This window comes from Gracilinanus agilis, chromosome 5 (assembly GCF_016433145.1).
Source record: "Gracilinanus agilis isolate LMUSP501 chromosome 5, AgileGrace, whole genome shotgun sequence".
NCBI lineage: Eukaryota > Metazoa > Chordata > Mammalia > Didelphimorphia > Didelphidae > Gracilinanus > Gracilinanus agilis.
The window spans coordinates 254,252,764-254,280,043 of record NC_058134.1 but is presented as its reverse complement, the minus strand read 5'-3'; the positions used below and the strand labels follow the sequence as shown (position 1 = coordinate 254,280,043).

General features: G+C 37.2%; 1 protein-coding gene across 1 annotated transcript in view; it reads left to right on the top strand.

Annotated features, from left to right (window-relative positions):
* The first annotated feature begins 981 nt into the window (after nt 1–981).
* Nucleotides 982–27,280, top strand: part of OTOGL (otogelin like) — a 220,029-nt gene continuing 193,730 nt past the window's right edge. The window contains exons 1-8 of the mRNA XM_044679180.1: nt 982–1,018; nt 1,549–1,591; nt 4,419–4,467; nt 10,738–10,804; nt 13,499–13,597; nt 15,470–15,624; nt 20,379–20,500; nt 25,081–25,286. Of these exons, the coding sequence (XP_044535115.1) occupies nt 982–1,018; nt 1,549–1,591; nt 4,419–4,467; nt 10,738–10,804; nt 13,499–13,597; nt 15,470–15,624; nt 20,379–20,500; nt 25,081–25,286 (778 nt within the window). The remainder of the gene's footprint in view (nt 1,019–1,548; nt 1,592–4,418; nt 4,468–10,737; nt 10,805–13,498; nt 13,598–15,469; nt 15,625–20,378; nt 20,501–25,080; nt 25,287–27,280) is intronic.

Here is a 27,280-nt window from a genome sequence, read left to right as displayed (position 1 = left end):
ATCTGGCCTTTCTCCCCACTTTTTGTTTGCTCCACAATAAGAGCGTGTTTAACGTTATTATTTTTTGCCTCTGTCCAGACTAGTGATTTCATTGTGTGGGGAACATCTGGTGGGAAAACCCCTTCATTGATACAGATCAGCAGTTTATCTCTAACTTATACATTTAGAGAGTTTCCTGATACTTAAAGGTTCAGCAGTTTGCCTGTAAATTATTTAGCTTGTGCACGAGACAGGACTTGAATTCAGGTCTTTCTCATTTTAAAGCTTGACTGTTATAATCACTTTACCATGATGCCTCTCAAGAGTTACTTTTAATAAAAAAAAATCTAAGTTAAATGTGTAGTATTAATTATTTCTCTCTTCTCATTCTACTTATGAGAGAGGTTTTAAGAAAGAGAATTCTTGTTGGTATATACATAAAAATGCTGATGATTTATGTGGGTTTATTTTATATCCTGCTACTTTGCTAGCATTATCGCTGGTTTTAATGAATTTTTTAGTTGAATCTCTTGGGTTTTACACACACACACACACACACACACACACACACACACACACACACATATATATATCATATATATATGTGACTTAAGAAAAAGAGAGAATGTCTTCTCTAAGGCTGGGAGGGGAGGGAGGGGAGGAGATACTTGAGAACTTTAATGTAACAAACAAATAAATACACTTTTACCAATTTAAAAAAGATAGCTCTTGAAATGGTTAGTTAATTCTCAATATTATTTTGTTTCTTAATTTTCCCCCCTAAAATTAATGGTAAAGGGAAAACACATTCATGTTCAGTGTTAGCTTTTTTTTCACCTTCTAGAAAACTAAAGAATATTTACTCTGGACATATAGAGCAAAGGGGAAGAATCACTGGGAGGCAAAAGATCATTTAGGTCATTGGTTTAGAGCTAGAAGGGACCTTACAAGTCATTGTGCTCAGCCCCTTCATTTCACAGTGGAGGAAATTGAAGCCTGGAAATGGTAAGTGACTTCCTCAAGGTCACGAAGAAAACAAGTAGCATAATTGGAATTTGAACCCAGGGCCTCTGACTACAAATCACCTCACCTTTCCATTGTAAAGCATTGCCTTGGATCTTCTTCCTTACAGATGTGTTTACTTCTGTCTTTAAAGGCTACAATATATCTGTACCTAGATCTAGAAATAGCCTGAGATGTTGTTGCATATTCTCATAGAATTTCATAATTTAAAAGGACTTTAGAGGCCATCTAATCCTGATCTGTTATCTCATGCATGAATTTTTTCTATTCACCTGGTAGGGAAAACTTTGGTCAAAATCCTTGGTTAAAAAGTAATGTAAAAACATCCCCACCTAATATAACCTCCATAATAAAGAACCAGAAGTAATCTCAGCTATAGAAGGTAGTAAAGATAATATCTCATTAAGAAGTCTAAAAACAAAAAACAATCACTCTCTCTCTCTGTCTCTGTGTCTCTGTGTCTCTCTGTGTCTCTTTGTCTGTCTCTCCTTCTTTCCCTTCCCTTCTCTCCCTTCCATTTATTTTTTGCACTTTTTTTCCCTATAGGAGGATCTTTCTTTGCATCATCCATCTTAACAAGAGCATCAAAGTGAGTATTATTATTCCTTTATACAAGCTTAAAGGTTAAACTAATTAGATTGGGCCAAATCAAGTTTATACTTTTAATTTTGGACAGAATTAATCATGTAAGTCTATGAAAGGAATTTTACATAAAAATAGTCCTTAGAAACATTCTCCATGAATTAAAAATCAATAACTATTACTTTGTTTATTTGTCAAACCAAGTATCATAGGGTCACAGGAGCTTAGCTTTAGAGCTGAAAGTGCTTTCAGAGTCCATGTGCTTAAAACTTCTCCCTTTATAGCTGAAGAAACTGAAGTCCTCCCAAAGTTAAATGACTTCTCTACCATTCTGGGAAATGTAGCAGAGGTAGGGGTTGAACCCAGGTCTCCTGATACTCCAAAGGAAATCCTTTATGTTTCTCTTTATTTTAATTGCTAAAGAGACATTCTTGGTAATTCCAAATAGCTGAAGATATTACAAGGTAGCATCTTAGAGTATCGTCATCACTCAACAAAGCATGTTTTTTTAGTATTTTTTTTTATAGCACAATCATTTCTAGGAGAAAAAGGAACTTCTCCCCACTTTTGTGACATAGAAAACACTTTTTTCAGTTGTGTATGATTCTTTGTGACTCTTTTTGGAGTTTTCTTAGCAGAGATAACTGAAGTGGTTTGCTATTTCCTTCCGCACCTCATTTTATAGATGACCAGCAAGGCTACACGACTTGTCCAGGGTTACCCAGCCAGCAAATAAATGTCTGAGGCCAGATTTGAACTCACGATGCATCTTCCTGACTGCAGGCCTGGCACTCTATCCAATGAGCCACCCAGTTTCCAAAACTCATCTATTTCTGTTGCCAAATCTGACTCTTTATGTAATATTCTGCCCTGGTAGTCCCACCCCTCTCTGCTATAAGGTTTATTTCATCATCTATTCTCTGGAATCTTTTTGGTTTTCACTTAGTCAGAGTTTGATTTTCTTTTAGTGACCTTTCACTTATGTTGCTGTAGACACTACAAATATTTTTCTTTTAGTTATTTTGATTATTCTGGTATATTAAAGTTTATCTTTTCTTTTTTCTCATGATTTCTCATACTTTTCATTTTTTATTGCACAATAATATTCCATTACATTCATATACCTCACAGTTGTGGTGGTGGTTTGTTTTTTTTGGCATTCCCCATTCAATTGGTGCGTATTTTACTTCCAATTTTTGGCTCCTTTAAAGAGTGCTGCCAGAATCCCTGAATGTACATGGAACCTTGGCTTCAGCTTTTGACTTTCTTGAAGAATGTGCCAATAGTGGCATTTCCTTTTAGGAGTATTTTGCTTAGGCTACTTCCAGTGATTGTGCTTCTTTTGCCTCGTTATTGATGGAATTAGTGTTATGTCTTTATTACTGCTGAAGTATGTGAACAGATGGATAAACTTCTAGATGTGGGCTATTCCCTCCAATGATACATACTGCAGTCTATCCTTGCCTTCCCACTCTTGGGGGTGATCCTTGCTTGTGTCTTTCAAGAAACTCCTTACAGAGAGTACACTCAACTTGCTGGTGCCTAGACCTCAACATCAAAAGAGTACCTGTGGATTACACTTTTTCCAAACCTTTACTTGTCTTATAATTGATGCTAAGCATTAGTTCCAAGGCAGAAGAGTGGTAAAGGCTAGGTGATGGGGGTTAAGTGACTTGCCCAGGGTCACACAGCTAGGAGGTATCTGAGGTCAGATTTGAACCTAGATCCTCCCATCTTTAGATCTGGTTCTCAATCCACTGAACCACCTGGCTGCCCCCTTAATGGCATCCTTAACAGTGTTTTCAGTGTGTAGTAAGAAAAGGTACTTTATAAACATTTCTGATAAGGTTTTTCTCTAGTATGATTCTTCATTTCTAACATGTTGCAGATCATAAACGTCTACCATCCCATGCCCCTAACAAACCACATGTTTAGTACTGCTTAAAAGCAAAAATTCATTAAATTAAATGCCCTTCAAAGAAAACATCATTCTAACAGGAAACACAGAAAGGGATTTTTAGATGAAGTTGAGCTTCTTTTTGTTTTTTTTTTTTTGTTTGTTTTTTGTTTTGTTTTAAACCCTTACTTTCCGTCTTCAGTCAATACTGTGTATTGGCTCCAAGGCAGAAGAGTGGTGACGGTAGGCAATGGGGGTCAAGTGACTTGCTCAGGGTCACACAGCTGGGAAGTGTCTGAGGCAGGATTTGAACCTAGGACCTCCTGTCTTTAGGCCTGGCTCTCAATCCACTGAGCTACCCAGCTGCCCCCAGAAGTTGAGCTTCTTAATGAAAAGTTTGATTTTTTTGTCCCAATTGCAGACGCTTAGCATCATTCCATAACTTTATTTCTCTACTTACATTGATCCTGCTATTCAGTTTATGAGGTTAAGAACTAGAGAATTAAGTTCCATTTGGGGAAAATGAAAATATGTTCTTTTAGAATATAACCCACAGAAATATCTATCCCACAATCCAACCCAGAGATTTCCTATCCCTAAAGTCACAGGGACTGAATTGTCTAATGTCGGTATAGTAGCGTTAGCCTGTTTCCCCCCCAAACACAGAGTTCTTCTCTACCAGGGAATTTCTATCAGCATCGGGAGAGGTTTGTGGACAATCTTGAATTTTGTAAAATGACCCGGCCCCAGCCCCCCAAGCCAGCTCCTCCAATCCTCCCCTCCCCTGCAATCGACCTTTTAAATGTTAACCCAAGAAAGACCTCTTTGATAAAGTGATGGAAATCAGGAGGAAAACCAGCAGCTCTCTCTGGGGAAATGCTTGTTCAGGTTGCTTAGGGACCTGTGATTATACAAGATCTTTTCTGTTTTCTTCCAGAAACCGATTTAATGCAATTCGACAGAAAAGAACTCCCCTTGCAGCCCAGGTAGGTAGGTAGGTCATGCTTTCCAACCCAGAAAGAGGCTGAGAAATAATCTCCTCCCCATTGGAACGCCACTGTCACTGCAACAATGAAGTCTTTGTGACTCACAACAAGACAGGAGAAAAGAGGAAGAGGCAAAGCCGTTTTGCTGGGTCTTTGCTGAAACTCTTAAAGTCATATTCAACTCTCAACGATCTGGAGCAAAATTGCTTTCAGGACTTATCTGCTCAGTCTCCCCGGAGCTGATGAATTCACGTGCTCTTGGAAAATGGAGCTCCCATGGTTAGATACTGATAGAAAGAAAGATTCCGAAATAGTCTGGTAATTAAGGAACAATGGGCAATGAAAGAGTAGACACACTTTCTTGCGAACGGGATAGTTAGGAGTGGTGGTGGTTTCCCAGGAGGGGGGCTGCACTTCTCCAAAGGGTCATTTCTGCATGGAAAGGCAGTTTGGTACAACTCAAGGGGCCAGAATAAAAATAGTTAATGTTCATAGGGCACCTTAACGTTTGCACACACTTCAACTATAGCATTTGAGCCTTACAGTCACCCTGGGACATAGGTGTATTATTATCCCCATTTTATAGATGAGGAAACTGAGACTGAAAGGCAATTTGGTGCAATGGAAAAAGAACTTGTGGGGCCAGAATAAAAATAGTTAATGTTCATAGAGTACCTTAACGTTTGCACACACTTGAACTATAACATTTGAGTCTTATAATCACCCTGGGACATAGGTGGTATTATTATCCCCATTTTATAGATGAGGAAACTGAGACTGAAAAGCAACTTAGTACAATGGAAAAAGAACTTGTGGGGCCAGAGTAAAAATAGTTAATGTTCATAGAGCACTTTAAAGTTTGCACACACTTTAACTATAACATTTGAGCCTTATAATCACCCTGTGAGATAGGTAGTATTATCCCCATTTTATAGACGAGGAAACTGAGACTGAAAAGCAACTTGGTACAATGGAAAAAGAACTTGTGGGGCCAGAGTAAAAAGAGTAAATGTTCATAGGGCACCTTAAAGTTTGCACAGACTTTCAATATAGCATTTGAGGCTTACAACCACCCTGGGAGATTGGTAGTATTATTATATCCATTTTATAGATGAGGGTGAGACTGCAAAGCAATTTGGTACAATGGAAAAAGAACTTGTGAGGACCAGAATAAAAATAGTTAGTGTAAAGATAGCACCTTAAAATTTGCAAACACTTTATATAAAGCATTTGATCCTTACAACAACCTTGGGAGATGGATGGTATGGTATTATTATCTCCATTTTATAGATGAGAAAACTGAGGCTGAGAGTAGTTTAGTGACTTAGCCAGGGTTATATATCCAGTAAGCATCTGAGGCATGATTTGAACTTATGCCTTTCTGACTCCAAGACCAGTAGTCCAGCTATTACGGCACCTTGCTACCTCAGAGTTAGGTTTAAATCTTACCTCAGATACTAATTACTTGGGTGATCTTGGACAAGTCAAGTCATCTTTCTCAGTTTCATTTTCCTCATCTGTAAAATGAAGAATTTGGATCAGAAGAATTCAGAGATTTTTTTCCAGTTTTAGTTCTAGGATCCTATGAACGACAGTCTTGTCAAGATGGTACCATGAATTCAAGTTGAGCTCCGTTCAACAAAAACTGTTTTGAGAGCATTGTGGGAGGTGCTGGGGAGAAGCAAAGTCTAGACTAACTATGGATCTTTTCCCTCATGGAGCTGAAAGTCTAGTAGCATGCAGAGATAACTGCCTAGAATACATGAGAAACAAATTCAGAGAGTTGTTATATGAGGGCTGATAGGGTTGATTGATGAGATTAGAGGAGGGTTTATGGGGGAACTGACTTTGAGCTGGAGTTTTAAAAATGATGGGGATGAGGAGACAAGGACATTTCAAGCAAAGGGTGTGAGCTGTACCAGGCAGAATTCACAGGCAATGTTCAGGGAACTGAGAGTTGTGTAGGTTGACCGGAATGTGGATAGAGATATGTTTATTATTTATGTGATTTCAAATTTCAGAGGGCCGGGATAAGGGATTAACTCAACAGGTAATAAAGAAGCACTGAAAAATTTTGCTCAGAAGAGTCATCTGACCAATTTTCAGCTTTCAGGGGGTACCTGCTATTTCACTGGCACCTAATTTTCCCCAGAAATACTTAACATTTGCATAGCATTTCATAATAGAAAACGCTCATATTTTCTCATGATTCTTCTACACAGTTTTTTAACTTGTATTTATTTAATAATTTATTTATGTAATAAGTTTACCTAACATAATTTGTGAAGTTTTTTACCACATGCTAGGCATTGTACTAAGTGCTGAGGATACAAAGAAAGACAAAACCAGCCTTCAAGGAGTTCTAATGAAGGAGACAACATGTAATTATGGTCTGATGATGGTGACTACAATTATGTCCATTCCAGATTTATACAGTGTAAATGGGAAATAATTTCAGGGGAAAGATCCCAGTAATGATGGAAAACAGGAAAGGTCTCTCTGCAGAAGGTAGGATCTTAGTTCAGTCTTGAAATACATTGGGGAAGGCAGGAGGCAGAGATGAAGAGTGTAAGGATTCCATGCATGAGAATTAGTCAGGCAGTCAAGAAGTTGGGAGATGGAAATGTTATGTGCAGGGGAATAGGAGGAAAGCCTGTATCATAGCGATTAGAGTTGACATTTACACGTTACTCTACAGTTCACAACTTGTATTCTTAACCACAGTCCAGCCAAGGAGGGCAGGACAATTATTATTGCTTCATTTTATAGATAAGGAAACAGAGCATTGTCGAGGTGAAATGGACTTAATAGAGTCACCCAGTTAGTAAGTGGTGTATTTAGATTCTGGACTAAGTCTCCTGGCTCTAAGTATGGTGCACCTTCCTTGATGAGAGTCTTATAACATGGTTGTTTATTCCCATTTGAACAAAGGAGAGTCAAAAGAAGAAATGAAGAGGAAATATTTTCCCCATAAGCAAGGTTATCCTATTTGACAGATAAGAACTGGAAGGGGTCTTGAAAGCCAACTGGTTCAACCATGCACTTTATACATGAAGAAAGTGAGGTCAAGAGGCTATGATCCAAGTCATGTATGTACCGTGTCAGAGATGGGATTTGAACTCAAGTTCTCTGAATCTAGAATCATGATCTTTTCCCAACACCATACGTTTCTCCTTTATTTAGTTCATACTTTTTGGTTTAGACTTTTCATTTTGTCAGCTGTAGGAAAGATGAGCTGAAAAAGGGAGGGATTAAAAAAGGAAAATAATTAGAAAGCTGCTACAAAAAAACCCCCAAGAGATGATCAAGGTCTGAATTAGGATAGCAGCTATGAAAAAAAAAAGGGACAGATGAGAGAAGCTGTGAAGAGAGAAATTATTTATTGTTCAGTTGTTTTCTGTTGTATCTGACTTTTTGAGACTCCATTTAGGGTTTTCTTGGCAAAGGCACTGGAGTGGTTGGCCATTTCCTTCTCCAGCTCATCTTACAGATGAGGAAACTGAGGAAAACAGGGACCAGATATGAACTCTGGTCTTTCTGACTCCAGGCCCAGAATTCTTTCCACTGTGCCATGTGTATAAAAAAGTATAAAATCTGGCAACTGGTTAGATAGGTGGTATAAAAGAGGATGATGAGTCTAGGACAGTGCTGATGTTTAGAACCTTCATGAATGGACACCTGATGGTCATAGATCATGAATATCACAGAGAGAAACTTCTCAAGGAAAAGAGGAAGAGAGTCGATCACTCTCTGGTTCTGATTCATCTGGTGAGAATTTGTCTTGAGTAAGCCAAATAGCATCTCTTCCTTCCCCTTTTAACATCACCTGTCATTCTCCAGCTTAGCTTATTTAGGGATCTGGTTGTCTCAGGTCTGTTTAACACTGAAATCCTATTATACATCACTTCTAGGTCATATGTTCCACTCATAGGCAAGTCAGAATTTTAGCCAAACAACCTGTGAGTATCTCATCTGTGGCTTTTTGGAGTCTTACATTTTCAGCTGAGTTCATGGGGCATAGTAGATAGAGGACCATGTTTGGAATAAATGAACAAGTATTTATTAAATGCCTATTATGTGCCAGATTTGGCACTTTAAGCTCTTTTACAAATATTATTTGAGCAATTTTACAAATATTTCTTATTTGGCCTCACAACAACCCTTCAAAGGAGGTGCTATTATGATCCCTATTTTTCAAGACAGACAGAAGTGAAGTGACTTGTCCAGACTCATCCAGCTAGTAAATGTATGATTTCGAATTTGAATTCATGTCTTTATGACTCTAAACCCAGCACCCTTTCCCTTTCAGTTAGTTGGTACCTAACTGAAAAGTCCTCACTCCTTCTTCACCTAATAGAATCCTGCCTCTAACTTGAGTCAGAGAGTAATTCAGCAGCCCTGAATGTCTGCAATGATAATTGGAAAATGACTCGGATTTAAGCCCAGATAGGGTTGATTAAAACAACTGACCAACAACAATAAGAGAATTAAAGGGGACTTACTAAACCCCTTATCTTATGACTTAGAATCAGTACTAAGTATTGGTCCTAAGGTAGAATGGCTAGAAAGTTGGAGTTAAATGACTCACCCAGGGTCACACATCTAGGAAATGTCTGAAAGCAGGTTTGAACTTAGGACCTCCCATCTCCAGGTCTGGTACTTTATCTACTCTGCAGACTTGCTATGAAAGAACTGAAGAGATTAAGACTTTGATGCTGCTGGGAGGAGGAAGTGAGTCCAAAATTTAGATTTCATTTTAGGCTGAAGGTAATTTGCTTAGTTAATTTTTGTTCCCCATATCTAGGGATCATTTAGATGTAGATCTGTAAGGAACCTCATTTGACAAATGAAGGCCAATTAAGTAGCTTGATTAGGGTCCTACAAATAAATGACCTGAATCCATATTCCCAGATTACAAATCCAACACTTGTTCTATAGAGCTGCATTGCTCAGCAGCCATTAGCTGAATGCAGTGGTTATGGACTAAAATGATTGTTAGCTCACCTCTGTCGATGAGACATTTAAATTGACTGCTGCAAGAAGCCGACCCCCAAAACCTGGAAACTGCCTCATCCTGCAAACGCGGAATCTCTTCGCCAGGCAGAGAGATATGGCAGCTAAAGGCAATGCTAGTTTTGGGTGGCAGTCTGTTGGCACATGGGAAGCACTTACTAAATGCTTTTTCAACTCAGTCATTCATTCTTTCATCCTCGGAGTACAATGGTAGAAGATGGTGAATGTTATCATCTTAAAAATCGGTGAGAAGCAATGGAGGGCAAAATGAGCTGACAGAAAGCTTGATGGGAATCCCAGTGAAGTCAGATCATCCTTGGGGCATTTAGAGATGAAAAGTAGAAAGTAGAAAATTAACAGATGGAACAGGGGGTTCAGGTTCACCTATCTAATTAGAGTTTAAGTTATTTTTCAAAACTCAGTATCTCTTGACAATAAGTCCATTACACTTTGTTGAGAGAAGGGGAGGAAAAAAAGCATTTATATAGCACCTACTATATGCCAGGCACTGCACTGTGCTTTTACAAGTATTATCTCATTTGTTATAAGTAAAGTTCTAGAATTTCTTTTCTTTGCTTTCCCATGCCTTTGCCTTCTGCACACACATGTAACTTTACTTATAACACATTTGATCATCACAAACACCCTGAAACGTAGACATTATAAAAATTATCCCCATTTAACCACTGAGGAAACTGAGGCAAACTGAGATTAAGTGATTTGCCCAGAGTCAAGCAGGTAGTAAATATCTGAGCCTGAATCTGAATCCAGGATTTCCTAAAGCCAGATTCAGTGGTCCAGGTCTCGAACTTTATATCCTACCATGTCACCTTTTACTATACCTTGCTGATTCTTAGGGAATTTAGTATATGGCTTTATACATAGTGGGTGCTTAGAAAATATATAATTATAAGCATATGATAATGCTGTCAATAACATTCACATTGTACTTTCTATATGCCAACTTTCATTTGACAGATGAAGAACTCGAGTCCCAAAATGGAGAAATGACTCACCCATGGTTACACGTGGTCACCATCTGACCCAGGATTTCTGATTTGACATCCAGAATTCTTTAATTGCTTTATATTATCACCTTTAATTATGAAATTGAACATTATGATGTAATTATGTAATCTAGTTATGAATTAGCTAAATTAGATAATAGAAGAGGAACTGTTTTGATATCTTCAGAAGAAATATGTCATATAACTGGAAGGTATGATTGTATCACTGTTTTCTTTCTCTGTTTCAAAGTCTGAAGAGTCAGATTCAAGGAATTATCTTTACGAAGCCGCTATTCGAGGGAGGAGCCAATCAGTAGGTCAGTGTTCTGTCTTTATTTCCTCTTCCCAATATTTCTTCTTTGAGGGGCAAATACAATGAAAAGACTTGCCTTCTTGAGTTTTCCCACCTTAGATATGGCAAACCTGAGTCTACGTGGATGTAGGGAGGGAAATAGGAAAAGCTGTCTTCTGTATTCTTAGTGGTTTTGTTGGAACAATAAGACAAAGATGACACTCAATTAAAGGGAAAAAAATGATGGTTAACTAGAATCTCTTCTTTCTGCATTAAATATTGTCACCTTACTTTTTTTTCTATGAACCCTATGTTTCCAAAGGCTAGAATTCAGAAGTCCAGATTTTTAAGGTGTTTGAAATTTCATTCGGGCAATAGATAAGAAAAGGGATATTTTCACTCCTTTCTCACTTTCATGTTTGCTGTTTGACACAAATAACACAGTTGGACAAGAGCAGTAAGAGGCTTCTGTTTCATTCATTTCTTGGGATCCTTTGTGCAGACTTTTTTTCCTTTGCATTTTGAGTCATCTATCCCTTTGAAAAGTTATTTGTTTTTTAAAATAATTTATAAATGCACTGATGATGCTGAAAGAGAAAGTACCCATGGATTTGAGAATGTGTACTAGGGCCTGGAACGATGATTTTACTGGCATGGGGACCTCCTGATAGAAGGACTCCCTCTACCAAAGCAGGTTAGCAACTTCTCTGCATTTGTCTTAGGACAAATGCTGCATATTTGTTCCAAGGCTAAAGAATGGTAAGGGCTAGACAATGGGAATTAAGTGACTTTCTAGAGTCTCACAGTTAGAAAGTGTCTGAAGCCAGATTTGAATCCAAGCCTGGCTCTCAATTCGCTGAACCACCTAGCTGCCCCCTCTGCAATTTAGTCTTAGGAAGTTGCCTAGAGCATTGAGCTCTAAAGGGTTTTGTATAAGGTCACATGGCATAAGGGCAGGACTTGGACCCGTATCTTCCTGGATTGAAGCTGGCTTTATCCACTCTTTTTTATTTTTAAGATGTTTTATTGATATTCTTTGTTGTTGAGTCATTTCAACCCATTTGGGATTTTCTTGGCAAAGATCCTAGAGTGGGTTGCCATTTTCTTCTCTAGCATATTTTATATCTTCAGCATATTTTTCATATTGAGAAAATTGAAGCAAACAGGATTAAGTGACTTTCCCAGAGTCATACAGCTAGGAAGTGTTTGAGACTAAACTTGAACTCAGGAAGATGCGTCTTCCTGATTTCAAGTCCAACACTCTACTTATTGTGCCACCTACCTGCCCCTATCCACTCTTCAAGAAGGACCTGCTCACTTCTCATTTTTTATGAGCATGGTCACATCAATTAGTTTAAATCACAGCCTATGGGCAGCTTGGAGCTGCAACACTCCTGAATGCAGCATGAATTAGATGAAAATATAATTGGGAAATATTTAACAAAACAAAAATGTAATAAACTGCAGATAACATTATATTTTAAAACGAAGATAATAAATGGTGCTCACAAATCCTTATATGTGGATTAGTGGTTCCTGTTTCGATTTGAATTTGATGCCAATTTTTTTTTTTTATGGAACCATGGAGAGTGGGGGAGGCAATTCAAGAAGTCAAGTCCTTCCCCCTAACTATAGAAAGCCTTGTGCTTAAACCCCACCAGAAAGATAGTTATCCCCCATTGCCTTTAAAATCTCCATTGAAGACCAAACAAGCTGCTTGGGTGATAAGTTCCGGTGGCTCACCATTCTTAGACAGTATTCCCTGATAGGCATCTTAAATACTTTCAGCTGAAATCTGAGCTTATTCTCTCTTGTCCTGTTCTCAATAGATATAGAGGATAGCTTTTAGCAGTGACTCATTTGCTTTTTTTTGAGCTCACCCAGCAAGTAGAGGCAAAATTAAGGTTTGAACTCCTCTTTCTCTGGCTTCCTGTGCCTAGCCCAGCCCCCAGGAGTTGTGTTATTCTTATTTTTTTTTACATTAAAGAAAAAACATCAGCATGGTCTGATGATAATTTTGGTCTCTGCCTTAATAGTGTGGGCTTGAAAGAGAGCTTCATTTTTAACTGTGCATAAAGATTTTTAAATGAAATGTTTAGTTTGTGAAGATCAAAGAAAGCATCAACATTAGTTTTCAGTGTTCATACCCGAGTGATGGATGGCCACAAAAGATTCTCAATGACTCTCATTTTCCTGAATAATATTTTTCAGGAAATGGTGACCAAGGGTCCTTTTTTTTTGTGGGAAAGTGGAAGGGGGAGAACTTCTCTCTGGGACTTGATAAGTGATCTATATGAACTCTAGTCAAGAGTTCTTAATACAGCATCAGATCGTGGGGAAGAGTTGAATGTATGTGCAACTCCTGCCAAGCTTTGTCAACGGAATCAGCTGCCGCTTGTATATTCTGCTTCTTGTCAACTGGGATTTGGATTCCTTACATGGGAACTTGCCCTTTCAATTGCTTGGAGGAGGTTAACCTTTGCTCCTGCGTTGGTTTGAGCTTTGCAAGCCTCTCTCCCTGCTTTGGAGCACACACTGGGAAATGAACTGAGGGATGCTCTTGGTTAACTGTTTTAGCCAGAGCTTGCAATGGATCTGGGTTCTGTTGGAGTTAACAATAGCTAAGTTTAGCCCAAGCTAAACCTTCCTTGATCTATTGTGTTTATACAAAGTGATGCCTTCCAGAAGTCAACTCTTTTTTTTTTTTTTTGATTTGCAGGTTCTTGCCTTTATGAATGCCTTAATGGTGCTTTCTGCTCCGCAGCTGGTACATGTGACTGTCAAATATTTCAGGCCCTTGGGGAAAGGTGCCAGATTGGTAAGTTTGAGAGATATGCAGGGGAATCCAATTTCTTAATTGAGGGGAAATTTATGGGGCAGTTTGCTATAGTACCATTCATCCATAGAGTTACGTGGCAATCATAATGTAAATCTACTGGAAACTCTTCGATTCAAGCTGGGTAATTTAAGGTAATTTAAAAACCAATGTAAAAGAAAATAGATATACTTACCTTCCAATTTCCCTATTCTGTTTTCACAAGCTACTCTTCTACTTTAGACAGAGCAAAAGCATTGAGCCTGGGAGTTCACTAATTGCCTACTTATTTTTTACAAATAAGACATTATTTTGAGCCAGTGACTTCAGGACCCTCTAATTTGTCACCTTCATCTACATACTACAAATGACTAACACATTTGTCATTGTTTTGAATGCATTGGTGAGGGTGGGAGAGGGGCAAAGTTCTGAGTATGAAAGGAGCAAATCATTGCTAAATGAAAAGGTAATTTGTATAAACAGTTTGTATAGGGTCAAACTGTTTGATTAAAAACAGCAGTAGGACAGACCGACTGCCTCAATCTTCTTGTTTGGTTTTTGTGAGTGACTTAACATTTAACTTATCATGTTAGCCTAGATCAAAGTGTTGGAATCTTTTTGCTAATCCAAATGGAAAATGAGTAGGGTGAGGAAGAAAAGTAGGAACAGAAAGGTCATCTTGTCTAATTCCCTCCTTTGACAGATTAAGAACTAGGGTACAGAAACAACCAATATTCAATCAACAGAGAACTTTTTATGGTAGCCCTTCATTGCTTGGAGTTTGCTACAAGAGCACTTGATCTGAAGTCAAGACCAGGAGGACTCCCAGTCCTACCATCACTCACTGCGTGGCACTGGGAAAGGAAATTTACCATTCTGGGAATTTAATTTTTCTTGTCTTTAAAATGAGAAGATCAACAGATCATAGATTTAGAGTTGGAAGGGGTCTTAAAAGACTTCACTTCCAATGCCTTCATTTTATAGAAAAGAGAGACTTTAAGTGGTTTATACAGGGTCATACTGTTAGTAAGAATCTGATGTGCAGTTTGAATCCAAACTTTTGGGACTCCAAATTTATTGTGGAGACTCTAAGTGACTCTCCTAGATGGACTTACTTCATTTTCTATTAGACTGTGTCCATCTTCTGGTGCTGTTTTATATTTTTCAGACTCATTTTTTTAGTGGCACGAATATTTCATTATGTAAATGTATCATTTGTTAGTCATTCCTCAATGATGCCATATTTCTACTCCAAAACAGTATGGAAATCCTGCCAGATGGGCTATGATTTTTCACAAACACACACACACACAAACATACATATATATATCTTATATGTAACATAATATAGAAATAGATAATAATATAATTAATATTAAATAGAAATCTATATTACATATGATATAATATATTATATATTACATCCATCAAATATTTTATATGTATAAATGCATGTATATATAGGCACTATTATATATTATAAATGAACATATGTTATATATTTATTTATATAGAAGTCATAATACTGCTTTAAGGTTTGTAAAGCACTTTATAGATAATATTTTTTTTTCATTTCATTCTTAAAACAACCCTGGGAGCTAAGATCCATCATTATCCCTGTTTTTTTACAAATGAGGAAACTGAGGCAAATAGAGGTTAAATTACTTTTTCAGGGCCACAGAGATGATAAGTGTCTGAGGTTTGACCAGCTCCAGGCTTGGAGATCTTACAATAGATGTTATAACATGGATTATAAAAATCTAATGATCAGCATTATGTGTTCACTTTGAATTTGCTATTCTTTTGAAACACAGCAAAAAAAATGACTTAAAAAATCCTGCTAATTATGACCTTATTTTGCTCTGTTTCCTTTAGTACCTAACACAGGAAAGGAGAGAGATGGAATCTGCAAAACCTGGGGACAATACCATTTTGAAACATTTGATGGAATCTACTATTACTTCCCAGGAAACTGTTCTTACATTTTGGCAAAGGATTGTGGTGCTCGAGAACCACAGTACACAGTTTGGGTAGGTAGACCAAATAAATAACTATGGAAGTAACTATGCTTAAAAAAAATCTTGATTCATCATGGAAAACATAGGTTGATGATAGCAGCCTGAAGAGTTTTGTAAGAGGGGAAACTAGATATTTAAGGTATGGTCACCAGGAATCTGATTAGCTCTATTCCAATTTTGACTTGAGATTATTCCTTAATTGGGGAAATTTCCCCTGGCGACCACCTTTTAATATATTGAATCCATAAAATTCCTTTTCACCCCTTACATTTTCTAAGTCTGGGAGTTATATGGAAAATAAATGGAGTGAATCAACCTTTTGGTCTAGCCTAGATAAAGGACCAAAGATGAGGGAAGGATTATGGTTGACTGGTAATGTATATCAGAGCACCAAAAAGTGTTTTGCTGCCATTGGTATTTGGAAGTGACATATTTTTATTCTTTTATTTTTTAAACCCTTACATTCCTTCTTAGAATTAATAATAAGTATTGGTTCTAAGGCAGAAGAGTGGGAAAAGCTAGGTAATTGGGGTCGAGTGACTTGCCCAGAGTCAAACAACTAGGAAGTGTCTCAGGCCACTTGTTGAACCTAGGACCTCCTCTGAGACTTGATCTAACCCAGGCTTGGCAATCTTACAATAAATGTTGTAATATGGATTATAAAAATCTAATGATCGGCATTATGTGTTCATTTTGAATTGGCTATTCTTTTGAAATATAGCAAAAAAATGACTTAAAAAATCTAGATACCCTTGTTTTTATGATTAAAATGTGTCCTTTGAGTATATTTTTGAAGTTGGGAGGAAATAGGGTGAATGGCCCACCTCACTGTTTCTTCCTCTCCACATTTCCTTTTCTGCCTCAGGGATACTGCTTTCTTCTACATATTTTGTGTGTGTGTGTGTGTGTGTGTGTGTGTGTGTGTGTGTGTGTGTGTGTGTGTATGAAGTGGGGAAGAGAGGGGATTTAGAACAGTTTTTTATTCATATGAGAAAGTATCAATATGGAAACTCCTTCTATTGATGCATATTGATGAGTCCCCTATAACAGAGTTTAGAAAATTGACTGGGGCACTGAGAGGTCAAATAATTTGCTTTCTCCTTGTTTAGAAAAATTTTATTAGTTAATTTTCTGTCAATTTTATTCATTTTTTGAAAGATCAGCTCAGATTTTTTTAATCAAATAATCCCTTTTAAATATTCAATTTTGTTCATCTCTTCCTTGATGTTAAGAATTTCATTTTTTGTGGGTGAGTTTATTTGTGGGTTGAACAACTTCTTCATGGTCACACAACTAGCATGTGACAGAGGCAGAACTTGAATCTAATTTTTCCTTGGCTACAAGGTTGACTTTCTATCCATCGTTCCACACTGCCTCTCTTTTCTAAGTTATCACTTTTTTCTCTGTTTTCTTATAGTATTATGATTTTTAAATAGGAAACTTATAGTTATGGAAAGAGAACAGGTTTCATTAAACACAGATTATATACAGAGATTACTTGTACATGTGGCAGAAAGCATTTTGAAGCCATGAAGTATTTAAGAATTGAAATTTCCTACTGTCCTGATTTGCTGAAACTTTTCTTCTTTTTCTCTCATGTCTTTTTTGGGGGTGGGATGGCTTGAGCCATCTCCTCCCCCATGCAACAAAAGATTAATATATGCAGATGGCATAGTTTTGATAGCAGAAACAAAGGATTGCTGGCAGAGGACAGAGACAAAACAGGTGGCCAAATGACAAAAGGCTGGAAATAAATGCTGATAAAAGTAAAGGAGCACTAATATTGAAAGGAATCAGAGAAGCTTTTTAAAACAACAGTGACAACAAAAAAAAGTTCATTAAATTCCTGAGTCCCAGGGAGGAAATAGGTCATGTTGAAAGTTACTAAATGGAGTGTAATGACTCAACAGGATTACAAATCTGTCTGCAATTGAGACCCAGACAGGTCTGGCTCCAGGAAAAAGAAGGTGGTAGATAGACTGTTTGTGTTTAGTGTTCCTCTTCTACCTTCCAGGACTACTTCTTCTACAGACCTCATCTCAGGCATTCTTTTTTCCACTGGCCTGCCCTTTTTCATGCTGCCCCAGATTCACAGTGTCACCAGCCTTTTCTGCTTACCCTGTCTTGCTTGGCTGAATGCAGTGAGTCCTGATTTTGGGGTCATTTGGAGAATGAACTCCAAGGCTCCTTCCAACTCTAAGCTTGTGATCTCATGACCATGTCTCTTCTAGATCTAAATCTATGATCCTATGATACCATTAGGACCCAAAGCATCAGTTAGATACTTTGGCACAAAGTCCATAGGAATAAATACTTTCTTATTGAATGGTTTATTCTTCATATTATAATTCGATAAGCAATGATTAATTGCCGAAGGGCAGACCAAAGTGCCTAGAATGCTAGGCTTGGAGTCATGGAGAGTCATTTTTGAGTTAAAATCCGGCCTCAGATATTTCCTTGCTATGTGGCCCAGGGCAAGTCCCTTAAACCTCAGGTTCCTCATTTATAAAAGCAGCCCGAGAAGCAAGTGGCAAACCACTCTAGTATCTCTTTCAAGAAAACCCCAAATGGGATCATGAAAAGTTGGACATGATTGAAATGATAGAATAGCAACACCACTATGAGTATCAAACAAATGTAGATAACTGCTAAAACAGTTTTATTTTGTGTTATAGTTACCTGTGTAACTATAGTCATTTGGAGAATGAACTTATCCCCATCTCAGACTCTAAGTTCCATGAGGGTAGATTTTGTGGATTATGTTTTGGAGAGAAATATATATTACACATATAATATATATTCATATATAACATAGCCATTGTCTTCATTGTGCATACCATCTAGTAATAGGGATAAGACAAATACATAATCATAACTAAAAATAGAACAAAATTTATGAATAGAAAAGGCTGTGATGGGTAATGCCAAGCCTTGGGGTTATCTTTGACTTTTCTCTTTCTCATACCTCTCATATCCAATCATTTGCTAAAGATCTATCTATTCTACCTCTACGATACTTTTTACATTTCTTCTCTTTTTCCCCATTCTCATTGCCATTACCCTTGTTGGAGCTCTTATTGCTGCTTCTCTGGACTATTTTTTATTAGCCATCCAATGGAACTTCTCTCTTCCATTTTTCCCTTCTTTCAATTCAGAATATGTCCAGCATATTCAATGCCACAATAATCTTCCTTACAGATAGATCTGGTTATGAATTATCATTTAATTCTCCTCACTATCCACTAAGAGCTTAGCACAAATGACACTTTCTCTGTAAAGCTATCCTTAATCACTTCTTTTGGTAATCATCTTTTGCCCTTCCTATTGTCAAACAACACTTTGTCATTTGTCTTCATAATGAATTTATTCATGAGTTATTTTGTGTCAGAGTTACCTGTATTGAGTCTTATCCATCTCAGGCTCTAAATTCCATGAGGGTAAATATTATGGCTAATGCAAATTTTGTACCTAGCCTAATATTTAGTATACTAAAGGTGATTTATAAATGTTTTGTGAATATTAGGCTCAAGAAAGGATTCTATTTATGTATTGATAGTACTAAGATCAAATTCTAAGCTCTGTTTCTACTATTGAGAGATGCTGTTCATTTAGGGATAGTTACATTCATGAAATTTCTTTCAAATTTACAAAATGGAACTTTAAAAATTCTTTAGTGAGATGGTATATGCTACTTTCTCTATCTGTTGTTTTCACTCTGCACCTGTGATTTCATTAATGTAATATAATCTCAGTAGGAAAATTCCACTCCCTCTCCCACTGTAAATTGGCAACATCTCTGTAATTCCATGGATTTTTATTCATACTCTGGCTCTCTCCCTGCTCTTCTTCTCCCCTTCTAATTTCCTCTTTTTTAGGTTCCTGGTTTATGTGTACATGTATATATGTGTGTGTATTTCTAATCATCTCTACATATTTACATACATGGTATATCACAACTAATGGAATTTTAAGCTATTAAAAATTAAAGCTAAATTAAGACTTCTTGAGATATCCTGTATATTTGAGGGACATCAAAACTACTTCTACTGGGAAAAATCAGTGCCTGTCCTGCATCATATAGGCTTAGACTTAGACAACAGCCGATTATCACCAAGGAGTCAAAGCATTTCACACCTAGTACAAGTCAAAGATAGAACTGGAACCCAGGACTTCCTGACTCTAGCACTTATCCTTAATCCACTATATTATGCGGACTTCCAAATACCCTTGGTGGTGTTCCATTTGAAGCATATTTCATGATTCTCTAATAGGAGATGTCAAGTTACAAACATATTGTCCAAAGCTCAATGAAGCTAGTTATTTCCAATACATGATATGGGACTTTTGAATCTAAAACCTACATGGTAATTTCTGATTTTTTTTTGAGAAAAAGATGATGTATAAATGAAAAGCCAAAAAATGCTGAAATCCACCCAATGAAACTCATCATATATTTGTATATGTGTATGTAGAATATATGCTGTATAACACATATACAGTATATATATTAGCAAATCAATTAATTTTACTAATTTCTAAGCTCAATTGAGACTGCATCTTCCTAAAATTTCCCTGACATTTTAATTAGAGAAAACACTTTCTCTTCTGTTCTAAACTTTCCATTGGTAAAGTAAGTGATCCTTAAGTGTAGTTATATATCATTTGTAAAGTGCCAAGGAGTAATGGAACTATGGAAATGCAACACTGGTAAACTTATTTTTTTTCCTTGGCTCCCACCAAATGTGTTTCTTTTACTCCCCTTCAAGGTTCATAATAGTCCTAAGTGCATTGGTTCTGGGTACTATTGTCGTCGGTCAGTCAGCTTGTTCTTTTCAAGCCAAGAAGAAATTCTCATTTCTGGTCATGAAGTAAAAAAAGATGGAATCAGGTAAGATCCGATAATCACTCAAATGATATTTGCCATGTAATTTCAAAGCAGCGTGGAAATGTATTTCTGGAAATAAGAAGGTAGCATTTCCTCTTTCAAATCAAACTTAAGAAGTTACCTAGTGAGAAGCTTTCAGTAATTTCATAGAGGTCGTTAGAAAACAGGGACTATTTCTCACTAATCTCACGTTGCTGTCTTTAACCTCAGCACCAAACAAGTGATTAGCAAATAATAGTGCTTACTATATGCTTTTATGGAAAAAAATGCTTTTGTGTCATTCATTATAGCATGATACCTCTCATTCTCCCCCATAAAGCACGGTTCTCAAAATCAGAGCACTTAGATGGCACAATGGCTAGAGTGCTGGGCTTGGAGACGAGATGACTAATTTTCATGAATTCAGATCTCAGACACTTACTAGCTATATAACTCTGGGAAAGTCATTTAACCTCTGTTTGCCTCAGTTTCCTAATTTACAAAACGAGCTGGGGAAGGATATAACAAACCTCTCTAGTATCATTTGTGACCTAAATGGGATCTCAAAGGGTCAGATACAACTGAAAAGTTTAAACTAAATGACGAAGGACTTACCCCAGTGTACTAGATTTCAAAAATAAAAATCAAAAACTTTTTGCTCATTTCTCTATATCAAATCCCTTAATTTCCTAGGCTTAATTAAACATCAGAGCTACTGTTTATACTATTTATTGACAGAACAACAGCAAAACAAAGACATAAATAATTATTTGCAGTCTTTGAGCTTTGGGAAATATCAAAGCCAAGTCATCCTTAAAAATCATTACAACTTGACTTCTCTTTATCCTTGCAAATGTACTCCTACTCTTTAACTTTCTCAGGATTACAGCCAATATCATTTAAGAATTCTTTCAATAAATACTTTTTCATAAGATAAAGAATTAAACAGGAAAATTCTCGTAGAAAAGTTCCCTTCATCTTTCTTCTTTCTGTATTTCATTTTGATATTTTTAAAACTATTACAGTTAATCCTTTAGAATATCAGTTTCAGTTCTCAGACCCCTTACAGATTCATTGTCCAAGATTCCATTCTCTCTCAACAATATGGTAACTATCTTAACCTTTATGGGTGAGGCTGTAGGAGCTAGTGTTACAATAGGATTATGGATTTAGCACTGCCAAGAGTTCTTAAACATCATCAACTCTAGCCTCCTCACCTTATGGGTAAGGAAGGGGAGGTCCAGAGAGAATAAAATCCTTACTTGAGGTAGGGGTTGGAGATAAAATTCAATCTGATGTGTCCGCTGACAGTTCTGGTGCTTGGCTATGCTCCTCATTTGGAGCTAAAGTATCACCAGAGGTTTTTCAAAGAATGCAATTGAATCAGTTATTAAGGCCATATTATGGTTGAGTGCCAATTTATCCCATCTTCTTTATTCCCTTAATGAAGACCAAATGTCTTTGATGGCATTAACCTACATAGAATTGGACTTCTATTGAGATTGCAAATGGCTACTGCCCTAGGTTCTCTCTCCTCATTCCTTCCTCCTAGTTGGCTTGACCTAACTCCAGAATTTGTCCATGAGTGTTAGGTAATCCAATATTTATACCCACTTGCCTTCTTAGTTCTGCTTTATGGTCCACAAACCTGGTTTAATTATTTCTGTACCACTTGGGGTGCCCGAGACTTTATAGAGACACCTACCATGCCAGATTTACTGTCTCTATCTGTAGTTCCCTTTCTGCCTGGTATGTTAATTTCCAGTAGGGCATCCCAATGGACTGCCCTACTATTCTATTCAACATTTTTGTGACTTCCTTCCAGAACTCCCTTACAGACTATAACATTCTTCTCTGGCCACCATTCTCCTATAACAGTGATTCCCAAAGTGGGTGCCACTGCCCCCTGGTGGGTGCTGCAGTGATCCAGGGGAGTGGTGATGGCCACAGGTGCATTTATCTTTCCTATTAATTACTATTAAAATTAAAAAAATAATTTCCAGAGGTGCTAAGTAATATTTTTTTCTGGAAAGGGGGCGGTAGGCCAAAAAAGTTTGGGAACCACTGGCCTATAATGCATTGTCTCAATCATTGGAAAGTAAGCTCCTCTAAAATAGGACTGACTCATTTTTTTAAAACCTTTTCTTTCTGTTTGGAATCAATACTGAACAATCATTCCAAGGCAGAAGAATGGTGTAAAGGCTAGGGAATTGAGGTCAAGTGATTTGTCCAAGATCACATAGGTAGGAAGTATCTGAGGTCAGATCTGACTCTAGGACCTTTCATCTTTAGGTCTGGTTCTCAATCCGTTGAGCCACCTAGCTGTCTCTGATCATTATTATGATTTGAGAGAATGTTTCTTGGGGAAAAAGAGGCTGAAAATATGAGAAGATAGTCAGATTCTTCCTCTGCATACTGAGCACTGATGATATTTTGAAATATCCTGCAGTTATGTGTTTGAGAGGAGGGTCCAAAACTCTTTAAAAATATGCCTAAGGAAGTTTAGAATGGAACACAGATAAGCTGGATAGTGTCAGAACTATCATGTTAAATCAAATTATACTTTAAAAAATCCCCAATTATACATTAAATTCATGGTTTCATATAAAATCTTCTTTTTCTGTTCTTTTTTAATAAATGGAAATGTTTATTTCTTGATATTATTAAGTTTATAATAAAAATAGTTTTTTAAAAAAAGGGCTTCCAATGTCAAATGAATACATTCTTAGTGAAGATTGTGTTATTGTTTGCTCCTTTCACTTGTCTCTGGTTCTTTGTGACCCCATTTGGGGTTTTCTTAAAAAAGATACTGGAGTGGTTTGCCTTTTCTTTGTCCACCTCATTTTACAGATGAGGAAACTGAGGCCAACAGAGTTAAGTGACTTGTGCTGGGTCACACAGCTAATAAATGTCCGAGGCCAGATTTGAACTCATGAAGATGAGTCTTCCTGACTCCAGACTTGGCACTCTGTGCACTATGGCACTACCTAGCTTCTCCCAGTGTGAAGATAGGCAGATGCAAAATGTGAAAGGTCCATATTTCTTCAGCATGGAGAATGTGCAGGGTGTGTACAACACACTGTGAGTCATTCAGTTTAGCTGATGCAAAGAATGTATGGAGGACACAATATAAGACAAGGCTAGAGAAAATGGAACACCTGACAGGGAATTTTAAATTCATTAAATTCCAGATTGTTCTCTATTGAAAGGAACCATTGAAAGTTTTGTTTTTCACAGAGAAAGGGGGCATGAATGGGTCTATGTATAAGGAAAAGAAATATGGTACCTCTTTGAAGGATGAATAGGAGGAGGAAGAGTACAGAAGCAAAAAGGAATGTTTTAAAAGGTATTGTAATAGGTGAATAAATGAAAAGCAATAAATGTGTTTGCTAAACGTATTTGTGGAAATAGAGAAGGTGGGTCTAAGATATTTCAGAAATTAAATCAAAAGGATTGGTAAGTATCTGATACTTCCTTTTCTCTTAACTCTAATATCCAAAGATATCATAATGTTTTCAGATATGGAAGACTGGGCATAGTGAAATCTGAAGGAAAAGTTGGATTTATTAGAAAATATTACAAGTATAGTTTTGGCTGTGTTGAATTTTAAAGAGCCAGTGGGACATCCAGGGAGATACAGTCTGGAGAGAGAATTGAAAATGCAGGCAGGATCCAAAAAGGACTGCCCTTTCTTACCTCTGAAACTTTGTTCATGACCATCTTCTGTGCCAGAATGGACTCATTCCCCACTCCCCTCTTTTTTTGCTTCTTCAAATCTTTCCCTTCCTTCAAGGTTCATCTCTCTTTTATGATCACTGTCTTGATTTTCCCTCTTCTTTCTATATACTCATCCATTTTCCCTAAAGCTAGAAGAGTTGTGTCATACTTAAAATTATCTCAAAAGACTGATTTAGGGTAAGAAGTATCAGTTTATTAAATATATATATATATGTACATATATATATCTCCATTTATTGAGTAGGCCAGCCTCAGAACCAATAAAATGACATATAGGTCTCCATGGCCCTCTCAAATGACCAGGGACTCAGAAGCTGGGTCAGGTAGCTTAATAGTTTCAGGACTTCATTATTCAACTCCTACCTTGAACTTTCCAAGATATGTCTAGTTGGTAGGTAATTAAGTATGAGGTGGTCTATTAAACCATCCACCTCTTCCTATCCCCACAGATGGAGAAGTCACCATGGATAGGAAAAGAACTCTTTGCCTCTTCATTCTTTAACCAAATTCTGTTAAAAAGGGAGTCATTCTTTGGGAATCCTAAGTTCAAAAAGAATGCACAAAACCAGTAGACTAGATTGAGTCTCTGACCTAGACTCCAGACAAAGAAATACAGCTATTCTCCCTCATATGTAGGGAGAATAACTTTCTACTCTAGAGCTCTGATAGAAAATAATACAATATCTGAAAAATAAATTCTCACAGTTATTACTATTATTATTTATGGCAATTGGTGCCTTGCACATAGTAATGGCTTAATAAATATTGGTTGTATTGGCATGAAGTGAAATGGGTCTTTCGTTTGAACTGATTACATTCTCTTTTGCATTATGGCTCTTAGAGGTACTTTTGTCCTATTTTTCCAGGTTGACACTGCCACAGACAATTGGGCATGTTTCCATAGAGAAGCTTGCAGATTACATCCTAGTGAAGACAAACTTTGGCTTTTCATTAGCTTGGGATGGCATATCTGGCATTTACATCAAGTTGTCTGAGGAGCATAAAGGGAAAAGCACTGGTCTATGTGGGAATTATAATGGCATTCAGTCTGATGATTTGCAAATACAGCATGGTAAGTAAAATGCCTTGAAAAATCAAAATGCATGGGGGACTGGTAAATAGGTAAGACTTGAGCTGAATCTTGAAGGAATCCAGGGAAGCCAGGAGGTAGAGATGAGCAGGGAAAATATTAGAGTCATGGGGAACAGCCAGTAAAAAGGTCCAGAGTTGGGGGATGGAAGGTTGCCCGTTAGGAGCAAGAAAGACATGGTCACTGGACCATTGTAGAGCAAAGGAAGAGGGGTAAAGTATCAGAAGGCTGGAAAAAGGGAGGAAGGGGCCTTTATGGAGAACTTTACAAGGTAAACACAGGATTTTTATTTGATCCTGGATTTTAGAGGAGCCATTGGGATTTATTGAATGAGGCAGAGCAGGATTGATTGGACCAGATCTGAATTTTAGGATGATAAAGGTTGTGAACTTGGGAGACAGAGACAATGGTGGTTCCCATCTTAGCACACCGTAATTGTTTAGTAAATGCTTGTCTTCAGCGATGATGGTGGTGTAGTATCATACGAGAATGTCTTCTTTCTTTGTGGATCTCAAACAGGTTGTTAGAAATAACAACTGACAGTCATTTTTCCTGTTTGATTATTTTAAGTGCCTCTAAAGTAGGGTGATAGTACTTTATGTCAGACTTGAACAATAGAAAGTGCTTTGCCTTTGACTAAATAGAAATGTAAATTTGGGTCATATTTACTTATTTGTGGAAGAGATATTTTGTAGCTGGTCACAGTGAGGATATCTTAGATGACTACAAATTGATAGTTGTGGGGGAAAAGTAGAGTGCTATGCAGAGGAATAGAAAGAAAATGGCATAATAATTTGGAAAGGCTTTACTTCAAGACACTGACTGAATTACCTATTTAGTTATCCATTTACTTTCATTTGTGAGATACTTCTGTTATTCAGTAAATGATGTTTCTTTAAACTCCAGATAATCACCTTAATTCCCAAAGTATTGGAAATGATTATTTCCAAAACTTACTTTTGCATGTTAAGATGATGGACAGAAAAATAAACAACTTAAATTTGACCCTCTACAAAAGCTGGTTGGTTGAGAAAGGGGGTAAAATTAATTTGAAATCATTTCACCTAGGTGGATCATCCAATACAATATTTTTATTGTTTTTTGTTGTTGTTGTTCTTTTTATTGTCACCTCAATGTCTCAAAGTTCTTTTAAAAACAAAGTCTGTTTTTAATAGCAACACCAACATGTAGTGGTCAAGGAATGAAAAAATTGCTGGGACTATGCTGTTGTATGTTCATATAAATAAATGTATTAATGAAGATGAGAGATATTTGTTTATCTCTTTAATAAGAAGAGCAGGGCTGGTTCAAAGTGGGTCAATTAGAAGCAGCTGAAAGGCTTATGTGTTTCTAGTTATACCCTAGCCATTTTGTCATGCTTCATGCCTAACATTCTCAAAATTGTATTTATTTCTCTAGGTTAAAAATTACCAGAAACATCCTGTCAAAATGCAAATATTCCACCTTAAATGAATAACATTCACATTTCACTAACATAGCAAATATGATTTATTAAGTCTCCAGAAGTGAATAGGATGCTGATGATGTGGGTCAGAGGACAGCTAAGTTTTGTTGGGTCAAAAGAAACGTTTGTGCCAGAAACAGCCCCTTACAGGATTTCTTCTGAGCAATTTCTGAGTCAGATAAAGATCAAGTTTAAGTTCAAGTCAGAGTCATACCAAAAGTCATAAAACTCATCAAGACAAGAATAATGAGGTTGTTCTTCCCTGTGGAATCTTAGTCCATTGGCCAAACATGGTGGGTATGTAATCCCCTGTAATCCCTTCTACCCAGGAGGCTCAGGATGCTGGGTTGCTTGAATTAGGGAATTCTGAGAAGCAAAAGGCCAATTGAATGTCAACCCCAAGTATGACAGCAATGTTACAAAGGCAGGGCACCAGGTTGCCTATGGAGGTGAGAATAGGCTGGGCTAGAATGGAGCAGGTCAAAGTTCCTGGGCTGATTAGCAGAGGGAC